We start from the raw sequence: 25485 nt of genomic DNA on the forward strand, positions 1-25485 counted from the left end.
TGCTTCTCCCATAAGTTTATACTTAGACTTAATATTTTTGTTCAGAACTATGACCATAGACTCAAGGCATATCTTATAGTCTGAGCATGTGCAGCATGCACAATTTCCCAGGCTGCATTTACAGCATTTACTCAACCCCAGAGTAGTAATAAAGTTTAAAGCTTATTTATTAGTCACAAGTAAGGCTTACATTAACACTGCAATTAAGCTACTGTAAAATTCTCCACACTCCGGCGCCTGTTCGGGTCAATGCACCTAACCAGACTGTGGGAGGAAACCGGAGCACCCGGAGAAAACCCACGCAGACACAAGGAGAACGTGCAAATTCCGCACAGAGAGTGACCTAAGCCGGGAATCAAACCTGGGTCCCTGGCGCTGTGAGGCAGCAGTGTTAACCACTGTGCTGCCATTGGCTTCCAGCAATCTTAAGTTTGATTCGTTTTGGCCCAGAGGACACATTTCAGAAACTTTAATCAATGAAAATATGGTGTTTGTTTAAAGAGAGGGTTCATGAAGGGAAGGTCATGTTTGACTAATTTGATGGAATTCTTTGAGAACATTACATGTGCAGTGGACAATGGGGGAACCTGTGGATGTGGTGTATCTGGATTTCCAGAAGGCATTTGACAAGGTGCCACACCAAAGACTGCTACATAAGATAAAGCTGCATGGTGTTACGAGTAATGTATTAGCATGGATAGAGGATTGGTTAACTAACAGAAAGCAAAGAGTCGGGGTAAATGGGTGTTTTTGTGGTTGGCGATCAGTGACTAGCGGTGTGCCTCAGGGATCAGTGTTGGGACTGCAATTATTTACGATTTACATAGATGACTTGGAGTTGGGGGCCAAGTGTAGTGTATCAAAATTCACAGTTGACACTAAGATAAGTGGCAGAGCAAAGTGTGCAGAGGATGCTGAAAGTCTGCAAAGGGATAAAGATAGTCTAAGTGAGTGGGCAAGGGTCTGGCAGACGGAGTACAATGTTGGTAAATGTGAGGTCATCCATTTTGGTAGGAATAACTGTAAAATGGACTGTTATTTAAATGGTAAAAATTTGCAGCATGCTGCTGTGCAGAGGGATCTGGGTGTCCTTGTACAAGAATCACAAGGAGTTGATTTGCAGGTGCAGCAGGTAATTGAGAAGGCAAATGGAATTTTGTCCTTCATTGCTAGAGGGATGGAGTTTAAAAACAGCGAGGTTATGTTACAGCTGTATAAGGTGCTGGTGAGGCCACACCTGGAGTACTGTGTACAGTTTTGGTTTCCTTACTTGAGAAAGGATATACTGGCACTGGAGGGGGTGCAGAGGAGATTCACTAGATTGATTCCGGAGTTGATTGGGTTGGCTTATGAGGAGAAACTGAATAGACTGGGGCTATACTCATTGGAATTCAGAAGAATGAGGGGAGATCTTATAGAAACATATAAGATTATGAAGGGAATAGATAAAATAGAAGCAGGGGAGTTGTTTCCACTGGCGGGTGAAACTAGAACTAGGGGGCATAGCCTCAAAATAAGGAGAAGCAGATTTAGGTCTGAGTTCAGGAGGAACTTCTTCACACAAAGGGTTGTGAATCTGTGGAATTCCCTGCCCAGTGAAGCAGTTGCGGCTACCTCATTGAATGTTTTTAAGGTAAGGATAAATTTTTGAACAGTAAAGGAATTAAGGGTTATGCTGAGCGGGCGGGTAAGTGGAGCTGAGTCCACAAAAAGATCAGCCATGATCTTATTGAATGGCGGAGCAGGTTCGAAGGGCCAGATGGCCTACTCCTGCTCCTAGTTCTTATGTTCTTATGTATGAAGGAGTGAGATAATGTGAGAGTGCATTTGACTCGAGCCAACTTCTCTGCTGGAGTGCACCTTTTTTTTTGAATGGGCATAGACTAATCTCAGACAACTCCAATCAAAAACTAAGACCACTCTGATGTCAGCCACTGAGCTCTAACACACTGATGATACTGAAGTAAGTGCTGTGTTGGAAACAGAGCTTCAGAAAATTTTGACATGCTTAGAGGTACTCAAGAAGATGGGATGTCTGAATGCGCCAAATATTCAGAACACTGAAGTCCTCCATCAGCAAGCTCCAACTGCATACACCCCAACCCTGTTGATTAGGATTCACGATGAGTGCCTGGAAACTGTGAAACACTTCCAGTAACATGGAAATTATCTTTCACAGAAAGCCAATACTGATAAAGAAATCCAGCATTGCCTAAAATCAGCTGGTGCAACAGTTGGGCACCTGAGGAAGCAAGTGCTTGAAGATCACAACATCAAAACGGAAGCCAAACTCATAGTGTACCACATGGTCATAATCCTTCCTGAAGGGGCTGAAACATTGATATTTAACTCCTGGGAGACCATCACCTTGAACTGAACCAGATAGCTGAAGAGTCTCTAGAATGGATCCCAGTATCAATGACAAACTGAAGAGGAAATGTATAAGTGGCCAAAAGAATGTGCCACGTGCCAAACTAATGATACACAATAAGCAACCCACATGACAAGAAATGTCCTATTTACCATCAAGTCTACAGATCCCAAATAGACCCATGGAAGACAATCATCCTCATTATTGAGGGATAGCCAATAGAATAGTATATGTGAAAGTACATGAATGTTTGAGTGGATGGATGTATGTGCGTGCACATGCGCAAGAGGGGGAAATTAAACAGAACCCACTTTTAAATATGACCCTGTACTATAACAATTGAATGCATTAAATTGTAAGTTCTATTTTTGCTTTCCAGTGGTAAAAATCAAATTGTGTTTTTGAAAAGGGTTTGAATGCAAACTAGATGAAGTATTGAGTAAGATTACAACTGAACTTTTAAATAAAGTTGTTCATTATTGTGGTAGTGTGGCCCCTTCATGGGCCACGTGACCAGGCCAGATGCAATGGTAGTGTGTGAACCTGGGCCAATGGGGATCGAGGGCATACATTCCCAGGGCTGAGGTCAGGGCATTGTCAGGAGTAGACCTGCATAAATGTGCTGTTAAACCCTTAGTTGTACATAGTTCTGAGTCAATAAATCTTTTAGCTCGTTACTAGACACATCGAGTGGCCTCGAGTTATTACAACTATGTAGTTCAAAAATGCATCAAGAGAAGGTTGGGGGGGGGGGGGAAGAGGAGGAGAGAGGAGAGTGGGCAGCGGATAGGTTACATGATGCACACCTGTGCTGAGGGTAAGGTAAACCATAAATAATACGCCCTGGGTTTTGTCTGGGCAAAGTCAGGAGAAGACGACATTAGGAATTCTGCTGGCTGTGCACAATGTTTGGACATCGTGAATGGAGAGATGAGACCATGTGAAGGAAAATTAGTGCCAGCATGAATTTCTTGATTGCAAGGAGGTGAACAGGGAATCTTCACAAAATGCTGTTCGCAACAAGATTCCAGCATTCCGGCTGCAGCAGAACAGCAGCATTCCCACTGAATATCTGCAGTGATGGTGATTGATTTGAAATGAAAAAAAAAGGACTTCCATTTATATAGTACCTTTCACATCATCAGGGCATTGAACAGTCAATGAAATATTTTTTGAAGTGAAGTCACTGTTAAGAAAGAAATGTAAGAAAGTGAAAAGGACAAAATATGGCGGGGGGGGGGGGGTGTAGAAACTGTCTGTAGCCAATGGGATTAGCAAATAGACTCACGTGATTTAAGTGGTCAGTGTGTGAGAGGGCATCACTGGGAGAAAACTTCAGGCAGTAAAGCTTATAAGAATAGTAAATTGTGGAAATTGAATAGTTGGCTGGAAAACCAAGGAGCAAGGTACAATGTTTTTGAAAAATGTATGTATTCTTAATCAGATGATTTATTGCTAACTATTAATATCTGCTATGCTGACAATATCTGTTTTGGCTGCAAGTGGGAGAAAAGCCAAGACTCCTTTGGCAATAAGGAAACACCTTCATCTTCCAAATTCCCCTTCAAATGATGCACCATTCCAACTTGGACATGTATCACTATACCTTCTTCACTGGATCACATTTTTGGAACTTCCTGGTGAACAATATTAACAACCTTCAGAGCCCAGACTGCAGTTCTTCAAGATGAAGGTCCACCACTTCTCAAGTGCAACTCGGGACAGGCAATAAATGTCACCTTTTCTGCGATGCCTATATCCCGAGAATTATTAAAAATATAAGATGGTGGCTTAAACCGACTTGTCCATTTGTGACAGGCATGGTTCCTAAACATTTTAACAGATAGATTGTCCTCTGCATTGACACTTAATGTGGAGATGCCGGCGTTGGACTGGGGTAAACACAGTAAGAAGTTTAATAACACCAGGTTAAAGTCCAACAGGTTTATTCGGTAGCAAAAGCCACACAAGCTTTCGAGGCTCTGAGCCCCTTCTTCAGGTGAGTGGGCTTAATACACTGGTGTGTTGCATGTTTCCATTTGTTGATTTCAAGATGCCATATCAATTCTTATGTTACTGGTGAAGTTTCTCTGCATTTCCCCAAGTGCAAGTAAAAGCAATATCTGCTCGCTGTATTTGTTAGAACAAGCAGAAAAAAATATAGCATGGACCGTAAGGCAAGTAAGATCAGTGTTACACTATTTAAATTGGGGTTTGGCAGCTTTACCAGTTTAATGATTTTATACAGATACTTTCAATTCCATATATCCTAATTATATAATCTTCCAGCACAGGCAGCTATTTGGTCCTGTGCTAGCACTTTGTAAGAGCTATCCATTCAGTTCCACGCCCCTGTCTTTTTCCTTTTCCAGGGTGTAGTGTGCATGCCTGAATCTGCTGTGCTGTCAGATGAATAGCAGTGCTGCATTCCACCTTCAAAGGAAACTTTTTCTGCACCACATCATTGCAACTCTGTAAAAGAGAAGACTGCTAAAGTCACCCCACACAGCTGTCTATAAAAATGTTCAAAGCAACAACATTAAAGAAAAAAAATCATCGTATTGTGCAACACAGCCATTCGTGCCTGTGCCAGTTCTTCGAAAGGGCTATCCAATTAGCCGCGTCCTTCTGCTCTGTCTCCATAGCCTTGATTTTTTAAAATTTTCTAAATATATAACTAATTCCCTTTTGAAAGTTGTATTGAATATGCTTCTACCACCCTTTCCAAGGAAGTGCGTCCAAATCACAACTAGCTGCCATAAACATATTTAATTCAATTAAACCTGTACATTCTGGCTGTGCCATTGGTGTTTCACCTCATTTACTCCCAACCAAGCTCCTCATAATTTTAAATACCTCTATGAAATATCCTAAAAATAAAATGGCTTACATTTATATACCAATTTTGTGACCTCAGAACACTCTAAAAATCCAGTCTTTAGCTCAGAAGACGACAGACTCAAAATGCTAGCTGCTTCTCTCTTCACTGATGCTGCCAGACCTGTTTTTCAGCATTTCTGTTATTACTACCCTAAAATGCAGTGCAGGCAATACCGTGCTTTAGAATCGTAGTTACAATCCATCTAAAAAGCAGAACCTCTGGAAGTGCAGCATTGAGACAGTGCTGTGCTAAAGTGTACACTTAGATTTTTGTCGAGTAGGAATTTGAACCCACAACCTACTCACCCAGAGGCAAGAGAGCTACCATTGAGCCACAGCTGAACTTCATCACTCTTCATCAGGCAGCATGATGGGACAGTGGTTAGCACTGCTGCCTCTCAGTTCCAGGGACCCAGGTTTGATTCCGTGTTCAGGCGAATGTGCGTAGTTCTCCACCCCCCCCCGCCCCCATCTCTGTGTGGGTTTCCTCTGGGTGCTCTGGTTTTCTCCCACATCCAAAGGTGTGTAGGTTTGGTGGATTGGCTATATATAGGTTAGAGGTATTAGTGGGTTAAATACGTGGGGTTACTGTCAGTCAGTGCACACTCAATAGGCCGAACAGCCCCCTTCTGCACGTTAGGGATTCTATGGTTAAAGAGAACAAGCCGATGTGTAAAATATGTTGCATACACTACTGTGCATTGACTTTTATAATTCATCCCTGCAGGAAGAGAGGCACAAATGCAGAGTTTTGATCCATAAATCACCTCGCTGGGATGGAGAGATGAGTGAATACTCAAATTAATTTTAAAAAGATACCCTCGTGACAGTAATGAGAGATCCACTGATAGTGAATTTTGTGAAGACTGAAATTCTTGCCATCCGTTGCCTCCAATCAGAAAATTTATGCACTAGTTTAACAAATTTTACATACCCTGATACAGACCGACAGTAGCATGACAACACCATCTGAAACAGCCTATAGTAGACACAAACTGAGCTTCTCTATTAGAGATTAAATATTTTTCAAGAGTTGTAATTTCAAGCACTGGATACAGCAGCGTCAATTGATAAATCATAGCATTATCCAAATTCTCCTCTTCCCCACATTCTCAACTCCAGCTGAATAAATGCCAATACTTGTTAACTTTGTTTAATCCTCCTATGTACTTCATTACAACTCACTCTTCCAGCCTTCTTGCAAACTTGTCCCTTAGGTCTTCACAACCTGCCAGCATGTACCACTGTTCACATCAGCCTGCCAACTTGAGAGCAACTTTCCTGAAATATTCTACCCTAATATAGCCTTTTTTAAGCATTCATTGCGATCTTCCTGATGAGTCAACTAACACAATTGGCCTTTCCAACCTAACTTGTGTTCTACCTGCTGTCTCATTTCCTCTGCCTTCTTAACAATACACATTCCAAGTTGATTTTTCACTGCTCAAAGGGCCATGTTCTCTGGTTACAGTGTGGAAAGAAAGATCAGTAGGCTCAAATAAATTCAGTCCCAAATAACCCCAACTTCACATTAGATGACTCCTTTCTCCTTAAACACAAATTTCATTTTAAAACCCATATCAAAAATGGGGTGGCATAGTGACACATTGGTTAGCACTGCTACCTCACAGCACCAGGGACCCAGCTTTGATTCCTGACTTGGGTCACTGTCCATGCGAAGTTTGTGCATTCTCCCTGCATCTGTGTGGGTTTCCTCCCACAGTCCAAAAGATGTGCAGGTTAGGTGAACTGGCTATGCTAAATTCTCACTGAATGCATCCAACCAGGCGCCGGAATGTGGCGACTAGGGGATTTTCACAGTAACTTCATTGCAGTATGAATGTAAGCCTACTTGTGACTAATAAATAAATTTTACTTCAGTAGCCATCTATAATTGTTTTGTTACACAATTCTACCTCAATTCTCTTTTGCTATTGATTCTTGGATTATTTTAGCATTAATAATAATTTGTTTGGTTCAATTCTGTCACCTACCTTTGTATGTTTGGAAACTTTAGTTGCAAATTTTGTTTCTGTTCCACTTGCCACCTCATTGACAAAGCAAACTTTTCTTAAAAGACTTTCCTTCTGGTCTTAAGATTCCAGATATTTCCTCCAGGATTCTACTTCTAAATGCTGTTCCTGCCAGTTACAGAAGCAGAGCACTTGAAGCCATGAGGAAATTCCTAACCACGATCCTTCTGACCTCAGTCCTGAATATATCCCTCCTATGCCTTTGAATTTCCTCTTGCCCTATACCATCTCTTCAGTCTTTTACTCCCAGTCCTCTTTTCTCCTCTCTCAACCAACACCTTTATCTGGTCATTATCACTGCTCTTGCTGTGCACAAAATTGCTGCAATGTTTTCATATATTACAACAGTGTTGACACCTCAAAAGTATTTCATTGGATGCAAAGATGTTTGGGATGTATGGAGGTCATGAAGGGTGCTAAATAAATGCAGCTTCTTTTTTTCCTTGCTCAACTGACCATATAGAAGGCCTTTCAAAAGTTAAGTTGCTGTCAACTCAAATTATCTTTCACCTTTAAAAAGCTATTTCCTAATTCTGGTTCACCCTGTATGATGTTTTTCAACTGCGTTCTGCTCTTGAACAACCAGAGTGTCAAAGCCTCCAACAGGACCTTGCACTTCCACAAGCTGTTGTAATGTCTCTCAAAAATCACATTCACAGCCAGCCACCTCTCTCTCAAATCTCTGCTTCAATGCTGCAGATTACTCATTCTTTTGTCAACCGATGACTCACTCTCGTCCACATTTTTACTTGATCATTTAATTCCCTATTTTCATCCAATTCACTCATAATTTAACTTCCTTGAGATCACATTTATGAGCTCACAACCTCCTGTCTTTTTTCAGGACAATAGTTGAATCATGCTTTAACCTTCTTAGGCATCCTTCAGTGGGAGATGGAAAAGAGGATGAAAATTTGGTTTCTTTCAATTTTCCTAAGACAATTTCTTCCCGCAGGGTACAAAAAAGGTAATTACCAACAAACAATCCCTCTGCTTTCGTAATGCAACCCAGCCTCAACTGTTAACAGTGCTCTGAAATGTACCGCTACTCCCTGACTGCTTCTAAGCTCAAAATTCAGTGATTTAATACATGTTCTCCTTGCATAATCTCCATAGTGTTGACATCTAGATTCATTGTTTATCTTGCACACAAACACTGATTCCCAAGTGCTTGAAACTTGAACTTTGTCCCACGAAGGGTTCAAAATTGACAGGAAGTGTTGAATATACTATTGGTACTTAAAAGTTGACAAAGCATTGGAAGTGACGAGATGCATCCAAGAATATTGAAGGAAGTGAGAATGGAAATTGCAGGAGTGCTGACCATAATCTTCCAATCTTCTCTAGATGCAGGGGAGGTACCAGAGGACTGGAGAATTGCAAATGTTACACCTTGTTCAAAAATGGTTGTAAGGATAGCCCCAGCAGTTACAGACCAGTCAGTTTAACCTCAATGGTGGGCAAACCTATAGAAACAATTATTCAAGGTAGATTTAGTAGTTGTATGGAAAATGTGGGTTGATTAAAAAGAGCTAGTATGCATTTCTAAAGAGTGACTGTCGTCAACCAACTTGGAGTTTTTTGAAGAGGTACAAAGAGTTAACAAGGGTAATGCTGTTTGATGTGGTGTACATGGATTTTCAAAATGCATTCAATATAATGCCAAACAGGCTTGAGAGAAGTTATAGCACATGGAATAAAAGGGACATTAGCAACATGGATACAAATTTGGTTTAATAATAAAGCAGACTAATGGTCAATGGATATTTTTTCGACTGGAGGAAGGTTTGTAATGGTGTCACCCATGGACCGGTATTAGGAACCCTTGTTTTTCCTGATATTTATTAATGATCTAGATCTTGGTGTGCAGGGAACAAAGATGAAGTTCAAGGTGGAGAAGCATTTTGGAGGACGAACATGGAGGTAGTGTGGCGACCACAACTGGGCGCAGTATTCCAAATGCGGCCGAACCAACGTTCTATACAACTGCAACATCAGACCCCAACTTTTATACTCTATGCCCCGTCCTATAAAGGCAAGCATGCCATATGCCTTATTCACTACCTTCTCCACCCGTGACGTCACCTTCAAGGATCTGTGGACTTGCACACCCAGGTCCCTCTGTGTACCTACACCCTTTATGGTTCTGCCATTTATCATATAGCTCCCCCCTACGTTAGTTCTACCAAAATGCATCACTTCGCATTTATCTGGATTGAACTCCATCTGCCATTTCTTTACCCAAATTTCCAGCCTATCTATATCCTTCTGTAGCCTCTGACAATGTTCCTCACTATCTGCAAGTCCAGCCATTTTCGTGTCGTCCGCAAACTTACTGATCACCCCATAATTAACATAGTTTTCTGGGCTTAATTAATCAGGGCATACAGTACAAGAGAAAGGGAGTAATGCTGAACTTATACAAGACACTAGTTACACCTCATCTGGAATATTGTGTACAGTTGTGTGTGTCACACTATTAAAGATTAAAGTTCATTTATTAGTGTCACAAGTAGGCATAAATTAACACTACAATTAAGTTACTGTGAAAATCCCTTAGTCAGCTCTTCGGGTACAGTGAGGAAGAATTTAGCATGGCCAATGCATCTAACCAGCACATCTTTCAGACTGTGGGAGTAAACCAGAGCACCCAGAGGAAACCCATGCAGACATGAGGCGAATTTGCAGACTCCACACAGACAGTGACCCAAGCCTGGAATCAAACCCAGGTCCCCAGCAGTGCTAACCACTATGCCACCATACCATCTCCTATAGGAAAGATGTGAATGCAGAAGAGGTTTACAAGAATGGTCCCAGGATGAGAAACTTCAATTAGGAGGAAAGATTGGAAAGGTTTGGACCTTGGAGAGAAGACTAAGAGGAGATTTGATAGATTCAAAATCATGGAGGAGGCTGGTCAGGAGAAACTCTCCCCACTTATAAAAGGACCAAGAATGAGGGGAAATAAATTTAAAGTGATTTGCAAAAGGAGGAAACATGATGTGAGAAAAATGTTCACACAGCAGGTGGTTTGAGTCTGGAATTCTGTGTCTGGAACTATGGTGGAGGCAGATTCAATCCAAGCATTCAAGAGGGCATTAGATGCGCAGGGTTACAGGGAAAAGGCAATAAGTCATGATGCTTGTTTGGTAGCCAAATAGCCTCCTTCTGTATCATAACAATTCTGGGATTGTTTTACTTTTACAATGTTTAGATAGTTAAACCCAGGATTGCCATTATTGTACATTATTTCCCCAGTATACCACGTTTTCCTTTACATTCAATTTTTTGCAGTGGTTTGGGGCTGAAGAATGTAATTGTAATAAAGAAATTCCAACAATTTTGAAAATGGACAATTCTGGGCCCATCAGCTGTTTCGGTGAAGTTTGTCACGGTGTTTCACCAAATGTTTAATATTTGTTTAAATTAACACCATTGAAGCAACAGAACAAACAAGTTAAAGATCTGACCACTGACCACCAGTATCCATATTCATTTTAATATAATTTTCAGCAAAAAGAGGTGCAAAGATTGATTATGTATTCAAGATAAAAATTAATATATATATATACACACACACACACAAGAACAAGTTGTTCAGCGAACGTAGGCTCAACTTCTGAAGCATTTTTACATTATGCTCGACTGCTTCAAAGAATTGAGTACTCACTGAACTTTGCATTGGAATTCATACTTTTGACATCTTTTGCAATGTTTTTAATCTAACAAAAACTAAGTAGTCAAAAATTAAAGGCCACTTGAAAAGAACTTCAACCAGGATACTGGACTGTGTGTTTCAGCAAAATTATAAATTGAGGGCAGCAGACAATCACTAAGCTACTAGCTGGAAATAGGGCCAACCCATATAGGACATGTTCCAAATCATCACATGGTGACCAAGGCATGATGTAAGGAATACTGCATTGCTAGCCAAACATCCAATGATGCACTGTATATAAAACACTTTAAAAGGCAAGTCAAAGCTGTAGAACATGTAAGTTAAGACAACATAACAGCATAGAAAGAACAATAGACATCAACATACCATGAAAAAAAATAATCCATTGCCATTAAAAATAACCCAGACTCTGAGGACCACACAAAAGTTTTAGATTGTAATGGAGGTTTCAAAGTTCTGAAAATAGGCAGCAGGGAAAATAATAAGGGGAAAAAAAAACTTCCAGGGGCTAAGGTGGGATATGAACCATCCTCTTTGAGGTAGGTTTGTTGGAAACCCAGCTCGTGACTCTTATACTCCGGCCAATACAAAATGAAAGCCCAATATCTTCAAAATGAAACAAGCTTGATCCAAAGTACTTTGCAAATGGACAAAATGGACACCTGGTCTCTTTTTCCTCTGAGATGGGCGAGCCTTCCCTTCTCAGTCCTAGAAGCGGTTTCAAAATACATTTGATTGATGGAGTTGGAGAGAAATCCCGCACAATAGCATAGAGCTGAAAGTATTGCTCTGTTTAAAGGTTGGATTTTATAAAGTTTTCTCAGAGCACCTTAAGCAAGATCTCGTAGGTTGCATTGATTATGCCCCATGATAAAATTGACCGGTGATAATTAAGGTGTACACCTCTCATGAGATGAGATAGTTTGCCATCCCTTTCACTCCAGATTTGCATGAGGACTTTTGTAAAACTCTGAAATTCTCCTCCAACCTGTGACTGCATACGTGCTTTCACCACATTGATTGGATAAAACATTATTCCGAGCATTGACCCCAGAAATCCTCCACAGATGAAGTCATTGAGAACATTCACACTGTACGTAGTGGCTTCTGGCAGGCACTGCTTGACAGGCCCTCGCAAACCAAAGAACAATGCATTACTAGGTCCATTGCGGAGGAGTATTGGTACAAGGCCTCTGTAGTATTCTTTGATACCATAGGCTCTCAAAACCTTGAAGGCATGGAAGGTATTTTTGAATCGGTCATGATGCCTGCGATCCTGTAGCAAAGCCTGTACCCTCTCGAATGGTGTCAGCACTGCTTCCGCAGTCCCTGCCAATACTGCAGACACACTGCGGTTGAATAACTCCGGAGCATTTGTTGTTCTCTTCAAGAGACAAGAAAAGTCCTCATACAAGCCAAACATCAATGCCACAGTCGTGGTCTTTTGCAGGAGTGGAGGTAGAAGCCCTCGGTAGAGATTGCGAAGCCCATCCTGCTTTAGCTGATGGATGGCATCCACTGTTGTTAGCCCATACAGCTGCTGCCGAAACAGCACCTTCTGGATAGGGAAGGTGATGGCAATGTTATTGAAAGCTGCAAAATAGCCACAGACATAATATTTGCCAGGTCCCACGCAAGAAATCTGCTCTGTCAATTCATGTGTAGACCCAGTTAAGACAAGGTCCTTTGGTCTGTTTTGTGCTTCAGTATCCATGTGTCTCAAGTGCTTATCCTTCTGGGCCAATCAAACTGTTCTCAATTAGCCTCATGGTCCTGTGAATGGTAGTTGGAAAATTTAGAGCTTGCACATATAAAAATTACATTTATATTAAATGACAAATATAAAGATTTTGTATGCATCAATGCATCTTTCAATTTCTCTCCAGTCTTTTAAAAAGAAACCTTGAGCTACATAATGCCTTTTGCACCCTCATGACTTTCCTAAAGCATTCTTGCAACCAATTAATTATTTTTGAAATGTGATCACTTATTTTGTCAGCAGAACACAAAATAATTCTAACAGCTTTGTCTCAGTAATGAGATTGAAAGTTTGAGACCCTGTCCAGGCTACACATCTAGGCTGACACTTTAAAGCAGAAAACTGAGGGAGCACTGAACTGTCAGCAGTGCCATCCTTTGGATGAAACATAAAACCAAGACCATGGTCTGCCCTCTCAGGAAAACGTAAAGAATTCCAAGGCACTATTCGAAGAATATGTGGTGAGCTCTGTGCATTGTCCTGGCTAATGTCTATCCTTCAACCAATATCACTAAATCAGATTATCTGGTCACGGCTGCTGCATTTTCTACATACAGCAGGGACTATACTGCAGAAGTATCTTATAAACTGCAAAGTGCTCTGAGACATTGAGGATGTAAAAAACTCCATAAATGAGAGTTTGTTCTTTCCTCTGTCTGCCACTATCTTGCATGATCTATAATGTGCCCCATCCAGTTCTTTCAATGAATGCCAGGCCTAAATTGTGCTCCACTGTTACTTTCCATGAGAATTTCTAATCCTCCTCTTGCAGTTTCAACTGAAAGATGCTGAGCTTCAGCTTCATGTTAGAATTGTCACTATTATATACAAACACTTCAACACTTGCATGCACATTACACATAAACCATAGCTCTGAAGTCTGTTAATCCCTGTAGCCTGGTTATTCATAAAGGTATAAAGCAAATTGAAGACACCAGCAAAGCCTAATGGTTAACTCTGTATCAGGCCAAGGACTGTGGGAGCAGCAAAGAACAGGATGAGCAGCTATAGAACAAGTACGGGAAATGATTGGACAGTAGCTGTTGCTATACTTTGAACACAGTCCATGGTTGGAAACTCAGGTCAGTGATAAAACAGACGACATGTTTGGAAAAAGCGAACTAATAGTCTGGACAAGAGTTTGAATTACTGCATTGAGTGCACATTTAAAGCACGAGTCCAATTTGAGGAGAGTTAAAAGCTGAGGTGATAAGGAAAACTTGAGTTGCTGTCTGTGTGTTGCAGTGTCTATGTGACTTTACTTAGGTTCCATTAGTTGTTTTAAAATTACTTATTCAATGTATGTTGTTCTATTTTGAATTAGATTGAGGATAGGTTGTGATAAAATGATGGAGGTGTTGTTAAAGCAATTACTTTGTTCTGCCGAGGGAATGGTAATGCTGGGGCAATAAAATAGGATGCTTTACATTTTGGTTTAATGTCAAAAACTGTGGCTGTAGAATGTTATTAAACTTGCATTTTATATATGACTTCATGAGAATTTACTGTTCCCCTTGAGTTTTAATTACAGTTTTGAAGAACAATGAAGACTACATGAACCTATTTCCTGTGTTTTTGTTGAATAAAAAAAAGGTTAAATGTTGTGGAGATTGTGTGTTGGCAAGCTTCCATGAGTGAATGCAAGAATATGTGGGTTTTCTTTGTTGTGTTGCTAACTTTAATGTTGTTTCCCCAAAATTATTTTGCAGTCGTAGTCTCGATACTGGGTTTAAAATCAAATGGGAGTTGTGAACTAAGTGTAATTTGGAACCAGGGAAATGTTTAAATCCCTAATCTTGGGTATGACTGCTGGCTACAATCATTGCTCAAGAGAGGTACAGAAATTCTCAAAGTAAATGCAACATTTAAAAATCAAATATATAAATTGAAATTTGAAAATAACCAGTTTGAGTTTAGAGTAATCCTCAATACTCTTAGTTCAAATTGTGGAAAAAAGATCTAAAAGCTTCACGGGAGACCATGTGCTCCCTCCTTTGTTATTAGTTTCAGAGGTAATGGTGATATCATTACATTCGAAAACTTCTGTTTTTCCCAACGAGCAGAGATTTTACCATTTCCTGTTTAATTCATCACACATCTAACTTGCTGATTGAGAAATTGACAAATCTATCTGGACCAAATTACCTCATTTGGTTGCAAGCCAAATATACCTTGTGTTTTATATATTTTAAAAATAGATTGATCATGAATTACAGACAACAAACAAGCCTAGCAGCTTCAAGACTTCAAAACTGTTTATTACAACAGAATGATAATTGGGACCTAATGGCTTTGCCTTTTATAGAAAAGTTTAACTCAGATTTATCTGTTACCCTTTTGAATTGTTTAGTTACATTTAATTTCATACCAATTGTAGACTACTTCATCTGATATTTAATTGATTGAATAAATTGAATGCATAGATTAGCAACTCAAATGGGGAAGTTACCTGAAGTTTGAGGGGATAAATGAATGTTATTTTTTGACCAATAAAGGTAATGGAAAGATAGTCTGTATGGGTTGAGTTTCTAAAAATGTTTTTTGATTGTTTAAAGTAAATATATTCTCAACTTGAGGTCAATTTGGGATAATTTTTATGAAAGCAATATTTGTTTTGTGCATGTTATCCAAACTGAGTAACTTTTAACTCGGGTAATGCATCTATGAACATGTAAAATCTGTTGTTTTAATTCTAGTACTTAAATGCCAATAAATTAGGAATAAATGACTCTGCAAAAGGTTAAGGGCTGTTATATCATGAGTGAGTTGATCTGTAGGTGGGGAGATAGTATTACATTTGGAGAGTGTCAATGTGTTAAGCAAGTGTAAAAAACATTGGAGCTCTTACTTACCTACATGGGCTAACTGAGCCTTAAAGGAATATAGCATGCATATGCTGAAAGGAGGCAAAAAAATTGAGTTGCGGCTGTTAGAAACTTAGATTTACAATGATAGCTGTGACAAAGGGATTCAATGAGCAAACAAAACATTTTAAAGATTTGGATCATATGGAATGATTGATTTCTGAAAGAAAGGAATAAATATTGTAAAAGCAAAATACTGCGAATGCTGGAAAATCTCAGCGGGTCTAACAGCATCTGTGAGGAGAGAATAGAGCCAACGTTTCGAGTCTAAATGACCCTTCATCAGAGCTGAGAGCAAAGAGAATCAGTGGAGATTCTGTAAGGGTGCGGGGAGGGGTGGGGGTGGGGGGGGGGGGGGGTGGAATGGGACAAAGGGAATGTAAATGAGGATACAGACGGCGCTAAAAAGTGTCCATTAAGTGATCAGAATGGACGGCACGGTAGCACAGTGGTTAGCACTGCTGCTTCACAGCTCCAGGGACCTGGGTCGAATCCTGGCTCAGGTCACTGTCTGTGTGGAGTTTGCACATTCTCCATGTCTGCGTGGGTTTCCTCTCCAGGTGCTCTGGTTTCCTCCCACAGTCCAAAGATTTGCGAGCTAGGTTGATTGGCCGTTCTAAATTGCCCCTTAGTGTCCCGGGATGCATAGGTTAGAGGGGTTAGTGGGTAAATATGTAGGGATATGGGGAAAGGGCCTGGGTGGGATTGTGGTTGGTGCAGACTCGATGGGCAGAATGGCCTCTTTCTGCACTGTAGGATTCTCTATGATTCAATGAATGCATGAATGGCAGCCCAGAGGTGCAGATTGTTAAAGGACTGCCTGAGGAATGCGGCAGTTTTTTCCAGAGATGTCAGGAGAGAATTGTGATGGGCTAGTGCAATGCAGATATTCTGCCCTTTCATGAATTGTTTTCAGCAAAGCAAATATTGTAGGAAGAGAAGGTCGTCAGCATCTGTCCACTGTATTCATTAAAATAAAAGATTGCTTGCAACAACTTTTGGTTATACGCAAAATAAATTCTTTACCCAAGCTGTTAGAAGGTAAGTACATAAAAGTGGAATAGGGCAGCAATTCTGTTATAAGTTAAATGACCCTTTGTCTGAGAAGCAAGTCAAACAAAGAACCCAATCAGGGTCAAAAAGAACATCCAATAGATACCCCAGGAACCACGTTCTTAATCCTACAGTAATAGCTCAGAAAAATGGGAACATAGTACAGACCCAGGAGACTTGGTGACTCTTCCTCACCCCCAACATTTACCCATCAATCCCTCTGGAAACTCCAATACAATTGGATCAGGGAGCTGCCAAGGATGGTACAGTTGCATTTATAAGTTGCGCTCTAAAACACTAATTATAAAATTGTTAGTAATTGTTAAAATTGTTAGTAATTGTGTAATAATGCTGCATATCTTTTTCTCCATAATAAATTAGTAAACATTAGGGTACAGTAGTTCAGTGCTTATGTCACTGGACTACTGTTCCAGGGACTTGGATGAATTATCCAGAGAACATGAGATCAAGTCCCACCAATGCAGCTTATTAATTCAAATTCAGTTTAAAATAAAATCTGAAAATTGCAAGATTGTTGTAAAAACCCAACTAATTAAATACTGTTCTTGAGGGAAGAAAACCTGCCATCCTTACCTCGTCAGCCCTATATGCAACTCCAGATCCACACCCCGAATTATAGCAAGTCATTCAGTATGATTCAGTACAATCAGGAGTGGACAAAAATACATTGTGCCAATGATGTCCATGACTAGCTGTCAGTTAACATTACTCTACACACAGAGTACACTGTCAGTTGGTACATGCAAAAAGGGATTGTTACTTACATTGCCAAATGGTACCAGTCGAAGGAAACCCGGTAAGAATTGGTCTATAGGTGAAATTCATAAACTGCGTGTAACAGTCAAGTGAATCCTAACACAGCCTCAAGACTCCTTCTGGATAAGTGTGTATATGGGTACAGCAGTGGGTGGAGGGATGGGGCGGCGTGTGTGGCATTGGGCACGGATGACAGGAGGCCTGAGAGAAGAGAGTTCTAGCAACAATTTTCCATGTACTTTGTGTCCTTCAGCTGGTAACATTTTACAAAAGGTAATTGTTTAGTAATCTTGGAGAAAAGATACAAATGGGTTACACATTATTTGATAGGAATTAATAGACGCAGATTATCTAAAAGGCAGAGGTCAAAGCTCGTCACATACTTGAATTTAATGTTATAAAACAGCTCACTTTCTAGATGCCAACAGAACCCCCAGATATCAGAACTGAAGATATTACCAGCAATTTTATATTTTGATTATTTATTTCTTCCCATTGGTACCACAATTGTCAACTTTGTTTAAAAAAAGCAACTTCAATTGAAAGAAAAAAAGATCAAGAGACTAAACCACTTCGCAATGTGGAAAGGAATTTCTGTGCTTTTGCAATAAGAGCAGCACAACTTGTTCCCATACCTATGGAACATTGCAGAGACAAAAAACGTCAGGATTCCCAACTGCATTTACCTGCTGGAAAGTGCATAGATCGAAGTTTAAATCAGTCAAAGAAAGTCAGACAAAGGCAGAGGCTGGATTTGACTTTGCTGTTTTCAGCTTGATTAGCTTGCTTACTGTCTGGGATCCAATTTGAAGGCCACCCACTTAAATGTAGTATTAGAGGATTATGTAGACCAACCTTCAAGAGAAAGGGTACAAAAAGAGACAACAGCATTAAGGATAGTGCTTTCCAGCCCACAAAACTCAAACATTACCTGCAGGAAAGAATAACAAAAGTTGCCAAGAACTCAAGGTACAAGATTGGCCACACTCTTATGCTATAACTTGGATATCCTCCTGTACTAGAGAAATCATCAACAGATGTTATAACTTTGACCAAACCAGGACTTCATTTAAAAAGCAAACATTTCCTGGCTAATGTCATTTTAAATTGTTTCTTCTCTTACCACCCAGTTTATTCTATTGTTTCATATGAGGGAGGAGAAAGGTTACATCACTACTCCAAGATTACACAACTGTAAGAAATGCTTTGTTGAATGCTGCATAGATGAGGACAGACTTGGCTTTGGCTACAATGCCCTGTGCAGTTGAACAGTTCATCACTACACAAATTCTAAGCTTACATTTGAAATGCTACCATAGAATCCCTACACTGCAGAAAGAAGCCATTCAGCCCATTGAGTTTGTACCCACTCTTGAAAAGAGTAACCTGGTCTATCCCCCTGCCCTAAAACCGGACAGAAATCCAAAGAACTGCCATTGGCCATAATACTATGCCTGAGCTCAGAGTATTATAACAAGGTCCACTGTATTTTACCTTTTTGAAACACCAACCAGACACTGTTCATTGAAACAAATCACACTCGTGACCAGTGAATGGCCAGTTTGTAAGGTCAAAGTAATGAAGTTGAAAAGTGACTGCCCAAACCAGGCATTTTTAATCATGAGCTACTGTTCTCACCTTCCCAAGCAACAGATTAACCCACATGTATACTGCCCTACATTTACTGAATTGAGAAAAGCCTACACCCTGCATTCCCAATTACGTCAGTGAAATCTATCCACAAAAAGGTACAGTTTGCCAAAATGTATTATCCACTTGTGAAAGCAGTCTCATTTATACAAGGTATTTTCTGCTAATCAGAAATTCACTCACTCAAGGCATGATTCAAATGGGGCCCAGCTCTCTGCGATCAGATGAACGTGAACTTGGTAACAATATATATCACTATCATCTTAGTGAAGGCCACCCAATTATCGCGGCTCTATATTTTGAGAAATGCTGAGTATCATTTATAAAAACAATCTCTTTAGTAGGCAGGAAGTTATGTAATAGAATGGGGAGAGATCCCATCCCAAAACTAGGGGCTGCAATTAAGATAGTCAATAATAAATCCAATGTAGAATGCAGGCGAACCTTCATTACTGAGAGAGGGATTGGAATGTGGAACTCTGGAGTGATTGAGGAGAATAGCACAGATGCATTTAAAGAGAAATTAAATATACAAATGAGAAAGAAAGGAATAGGATAATGCTATGAAATAGGGTTGGGAGAAGGCTCACGCCATACCCCAAGCCTGTTAGGTGAAATGGTCTGTTTCTGTGCTGTAAATGCTTTGTCATTTGGTTGTCTCCTCTGGTGGCTATGAACCTACTTGTGAAGGGTGCTTGAGGAGACCGTGTGCCAATGCATGACAAAGCAGCATGGATTACCATTATAACACAGTAAGAAGTTTAACAACACCAGGTTAAAGTCCAACAGGTTTATTTGGTAGCAAAAGCCACACAAGCTTTCGAGGCTCTAAGCCCCTTCTTCAGGTGAGTGGGAATTCTGTTCACAAACAGAACTTATAAAGACACAGACTCAATTTACATGAATAATGGTTGGAATGCGAATACTTACAACTAATTGTCTACCTGATACGCTGCAAGAAAGGATGTCCCGAGGCATGGTACATTGGGGAAACTATGCAGACGCTGCGACAACGGATGAATGAACACCGCTCGACAATCACCAGGCAAGACTGTTCTCTTCCTGTTGGGGAACACTTCAGCGGTCACGGGCATTCGGCCTCTGATATTCGGGTAAGCGTTCTCCAAGGCGGCCTTCGCGACACACGACAGCGCAGAGTCGCTGAGCAGAAACTGATAGCCAAGTTCCGCACACACAAGGACGGCCTCAACCGGGATATTGGGTTCATGTCACACTATCTGTAACCCCCACAGTTGCGTGGACCTGCAGAGTTTCACTGGCTGTCTTGTCTGGAGACAATACACATCTTTTTAGCCTGTCTTGATGCTCTCTCCACTCCCATTGTTTTGTTTCTTAAAGACTGGATTAGTTGTAAGTATTCGCATTCCAACCATTATTCATGTAAATTGAGTCTGTGTCTTTATAAGTTCTGTTTGTGAACAGAATTCCCACTCACCTGAAGAAGGGGCTTAGAGCCTCGAAAGCTTGTGTGGCTTTTGCTACCAAATAAACCTGTTGGACTTTAACCTGGTGTTGTTAAACTTCTTACTGTGTTTACCCCAGTCCAACGCCGGCATCTCCACATCATGATTACCATTATAACTTCAGTAATAGTCACTTCAATTCAAAGAGCAAGATATAAAGTTAAAACCAGACAAATTTCCATGTCCAGGCAGCTTCTACCAAGGGTATTTGAATAAGCAGGTGAAAAATTTGGGGATGGATCCCCTCCATGACTTATGCTCTATTAATGCACTAAGAATCCTTTACAGCAACCATCTTTACAGCTCAGTTAGATTGATTCAATGAGGAACATAACCATGCCAAACAAGGCCTTCATAACCATTTGGTGGATACATAATTGTAGCTTTAAAGAAAAGTCATTTGAAACTAGAACACGAGCAGGGTTGAAAATCTCTCCACTCGCATATACATTAGCATGCAGTCATATGGATAAACAGGTTCAGAAAATGAAATTTTACATTAGTTTCCCAAGGTGAATTTTTAAAAACTTAGATTCATAGATTTCTGTTGTGCAACTGTATCGGGGATATGGAATACATGCAGGTAAAGAGAATGGAGGTACAAATCAGTGATGATCTAAAAGAATTGACAGCTGAATGGTCTAGTCCTATTTCATGACTTTCAGGATAGGATTCTCTGGTCACATATGTGGTGGGACATGTTGCGAGCAAGAACAGAAAGTTTGGCATTCCAGCCAAAATTCCATTCAGTTTCAGCAGCACCGAAAAATCCCAGCCGCAAATGAGGACGGAGTATTTTGGTCTTAACTTTCTTTTGTATTAACATGTACATTATTGTCACGGGAGACTATGCTAACCATTTTCTTCCATAAATAGGTACCAAAGCGCATGCACGTTTTCTATTTTTGGCCTGAAAACCAAACATTTTGTAACCCCAACATGCAAGTGCTTTCATATAGTTTGCAATTGGAAGTAGGTTTTAAACAATAGCTGAAGCAGCACAGGTATGAAAGTCTGGTTTGAATGTCAGAAAATAAGTAATCAGTCTAATCAGAAAAATAATCAGCATTCAGAAAATTAATTCTATGATTGCTTGGATGGAAAACACCAATTTACACTTATTTAAGCCTTTAAATGGAAAAAAGTGTTCCGAATTGCTTTGTGGAGCCATGATCAAGGGAGAGTTGGTCAAAAACTTGCTCACGAATGTGAGCTTTAAAGCAGGGTCTCAAAAAGAGAGGATGTGGAAGCGCTTAGGAAGGGAATTGAAGATCTTGGGATCAAGGTAATTGAAGGTATGTCAATGATTGAGAGATGGGCTTGTAGAAGAGGCAAGGATTAAAGGATCAGAAAGTTAATATATCTACAGGAAACCTGGACTTTAAAATTAATTTGGTCACCTATTTTGATAGCCATGAGTGGTCAATCTGTTCCGTCTGAATTACTAATCTGGCTTTAAGTGACAAATGCAAATTTGACAGTTAGCCAAGTCAGCTTTTTCTTGATCAATACACTCACACACTACATTAATATAGAGACCGCCACACCAGGGAATTTCAACATTTCAGTAAAATGCTTTGATGAATTTTTTTTTTTAAAAAGCCACTTGCAGGGAACACAGTACTAGAACCACCTTAATGTGTGAGTTTTCCAGATTCAAACACTGCCATTTATTTTTGAACAGAACTGTTTCCAGTATCTCTTTGACCCATTCAGATCAGCAGGCAAATGGTACAAAGTGAAGGAAACAAAAAACAATAAGATAGATCGCAAAACTACAGTAGTCACACAAAACACTAGCCAAAATTAAACTTTTAGATTCCTGCATTGATCATTTGGAAAGGTGAAGTCTGTTATCATGCGAGCAGTCTAACAATTGCCAGAATTATTAAAAAGCATTACAAAATGATATAGAGACAGTGGACTGGAGAACAGCTTATGTTAATATTTCTATTAAAAAAGGGAGGTTGAACAAATCCAGGGGGATAATAGACCAATTAACTTAACGTCAGTGGTAGGAAAGATAATAGAATATTTACTCAAAAATATAATACAGAAATATTCAGAAACTGAAAAATGGAATAAAGAATAGCTAACAAAGACAGTAGATAGGGATTACACATGCAGTAGAATTTTCATAGTGCACATATGACTAAAGTCAGAATTGGCAGAGTTAGGGAGAAGTAGAATAGAGTTGGGGAAATTGAGATGTGGCGCTGCATTAGGATTGGTGCTGGGACCATGGCTTTTTGCCAGTTACCTGAACAATTTGAACTCAGGAATGTGAAGTAAAATATTAAAATATGGAAGACACCAGATTGCAGGGAGGTAATAATAATTGAGGAAACTCTAACAAAATACAAAACATTAATTAACTTATAAAAGGGCATTCAAATGGCAAACAAATTTCATTAAAGCAAACTGTTAGATGGTACATTTTAAGAGGGGGGATGAAGAGATCCATACTCATCAGAAAATTGAGAATCTACATGGGATAGAAGGTCAAAGGAACTTGAGTACAAATTCATAAATCATTAAAAGTAGTAGTGCTTAAATGCAAACACTGCACTAGAGCTCATTCAGAAAAATACAAATTGAAATGCAGGAAAGCATTATATTAAACTTGCATTAAAACTATAGAATCTTGGTTAGGCTACACACTATTTTTATTGGTTTGATCCTTATATTACCAAAAGAAGATAGAGATACAGAGAAAGTGTTTTTTTACTAGAACATCACCACAACTGAGAGCTTATACTCACCAGGAAAGAATAAACAAGTTCTTTTTACTATAAAAGGAAAGGCTGGCAGATGACCTAAAAGAGGTCTTTTTAGTTATAGAGGATTGATAGGGTAGACGTAGAACAGATGTTGCGACTTTTTGCACAATTCAAACTAAAGCCACAAGTGAAGCCACTAATAAAAATAAATTCAGAAGTAGTTGGAATGTGGGACTCGCTACCACAGGGATTAGCAGATGTGAATAGCAAAGATACATTTAAGGGGAATCTAGATCAGTACAAGAGGGAGAAAGGAATAAAAGGATATGCAGTGGATGGAAGTAAGGTAGGAGAAGACTAGTATAGAGCATTAACAAGTGTAGACCAGTTGGGCTGAACAACCGACTTCTATGTTGTGAATTCCATGTAAAGAAATGCCTATGCCACCATCTAGTGACAAGCTGCTGGATACTGCTATTCACTACATGGAACAATGGGCGAGGAGAACAGTAACGTTGTTTCAAATTTTGTAAAATATTTATACATGCAAGAGGTTTTTTTTAAGTTTGACGAGAACCATTTTTAAAAAAGTAATGGATTAATGTGGCTTCCAAAGGTTAGTTTGACCTTGTAGATTAGCACCATCGTTGTCAGGGACTGGCTTGTGACTAATGATCAGACTTCATTATCAGCAAAGTAGTAAATGCTACAAGCCTATTAAGGTATAATTTAACAAACAGAAATACCTGCACTGTTACCATCTTGTCACTGTTTCATGTAGTGATGCATTGCATATTTGAAACCCTGGTTTTTGATTACACCGTAGCAATCTTTAAATCTCGAATAGAACAGCAAATCTGTAAAATTTGCTGAGCAAAAGCCTGGTCCATACTTCTCATAAATGTATTGACTCATGCTGCGCATGTCCCATGTTGTGGGAGAAAGGAAGTCGGTGAAACCTATTAGGAAGAGCTTCTTAAAGTTGCCCATTGCATTTTGTAGTTTATTGCTGTTCATCTTATGGGGAAGCTTTGAGAACAGCAGATAGCATATCCAATGAATGCTCACAGCCGACCAGAATAACCATTCTTCACAACTGCTGACAGGCTATTCAAACGTCATGATGTGGAGATGCCGATGTTGGACTGGGGTAAGCACAGTGAGAAGTCTCACAACACCAGGTTAAAGTTCAACAGGTTTATTTGGTAGCACAAGCCACAAGCTTTCGGAGCGCTGCTCCTTCATCAGGTGAGTGGGAGTTCTGTTCACAAACAGGGCATATAAAGACACAAACTCAATTTACAAAATAAAGGTTGGAATGCGAGTCTTTACAGGTAATCAAGTCTTAAAGGTTCAGACAATGTGAGTGGAGAGAGAGTTAAGCACAGGTTAAAGAGATGTGTGTTGTCTCCAGCCAGGACAGTTAGTGAGATTTTGCAAGCCCAGGCAAGTCGTGGGGGTTACAGATAGTGTGACATGAACCCAAGATCCCAGTTGAGGCCGTCCTCATGTATGCGGAACTTGGCTATCAGTCTCTGCTCAGCGATTCTGCGTTGTCATGTGTCGTGAAAGCCGCCTTGGAGAACGCTTACCTGAAGATCAGAAGCAGAATGCCTGTGACTGCTGAAGTGTTCCCCAACAGGAAGAGAACACTCCTGCCTGGTGACTGTCGAGCGGTGTGGTGATATAAACAGGGCCTAGTTTTAAGGCTGATAAAATTGGATATCCTAAATTTAAGAATTGGGCATATTAAAATCAAACACAGTCAAACCTCGGGCAGGCCAATTGTACAAATACACAAACATGTCTGGGCCTGACCCATCAAAGGTCGTTGCACTCCACTGATACTTAGCAGGAGATCATTGCACCTCATTGAAGTGCACCGGCCTATTGTTAGAAGCCCAGATCGGGCCAGACTTTCTGTCACCGACAGTTCCTGCAGTTACATGTAAGCAACAGCATGGAGATGGGACACCTGGGGGCGGACCCTGGTGTCCTGTCAGGCAGACATCAAGAAACCCACTGTGTATTGGAACCCCCTCCTGGGACCTCATTGGGCGGAAGCCAGAGAAGTTTCTGGAAAGGCAAGCAGGCAGGGGGATAAAGGAACACATTTTCAGACAGACCAGCAGCGAAGACTCGACGAGGGAGGCGGCCTTGACCATTTGGAAGACTGACCAGAGAAGGAAGGAAGAAGCTGCCATCAAGAGTCACC

The 25485-nt window shown here is 40.2% G+C and overlaps 1 protein-coding gene across 4 annotated transcripts in view; it reads right to left on the reverse strand.

Moving 5' to 3' along the window:
- Positions 1 to 10634: 10634 nt before the first annotated feature.
- The window catches only part of LOC144494826 (mitochondrial nicotinamide adenine dinucleotide transporter SLC25A51-like), a 33562-nt gene continuing 18711 nt past the window's right edge, over positions 10635 to 25485 (reverse strand). For all 4 annotated transcript variants that reach the window (XM_078214224.1, XM_078214222.1, XM_078214225.1 and 1 more), the window contains 2 exons: positions 18103 to 18271; positions 10635 to 12736 (listed from right to left, as the gene is read on the reverse strand). In XM_078214224.1, the coding sequence (XP_078070350.1) occupies positions 11784 to 12677 (894 nt within the window). In that variant the 5' untranslated portion in view covers positions 12678 to 12736; positions 18103 to 18271 and the 3' untranslated portion in view covers positions 10635 to 11783. The remainder of the gene's footprint in view (positions 12737 to 18102; positions 18272 to 25485) is intronic.

The sequence above is a fragment of the Mustelus asterias genome, chromosome 6 (assembly GCF_964213995.1).
Source record: "Mustelus asterias chromosome 6, sMusAst1.hap1.1, whole genome shotgun sequence".
Taxonomy (NCBI): Eukaryota; Metazoa; Chordata; class Chondrichthyes; order Carcharhiniformes; family Triakidae; genus Mustelus; species Mustelus asterias.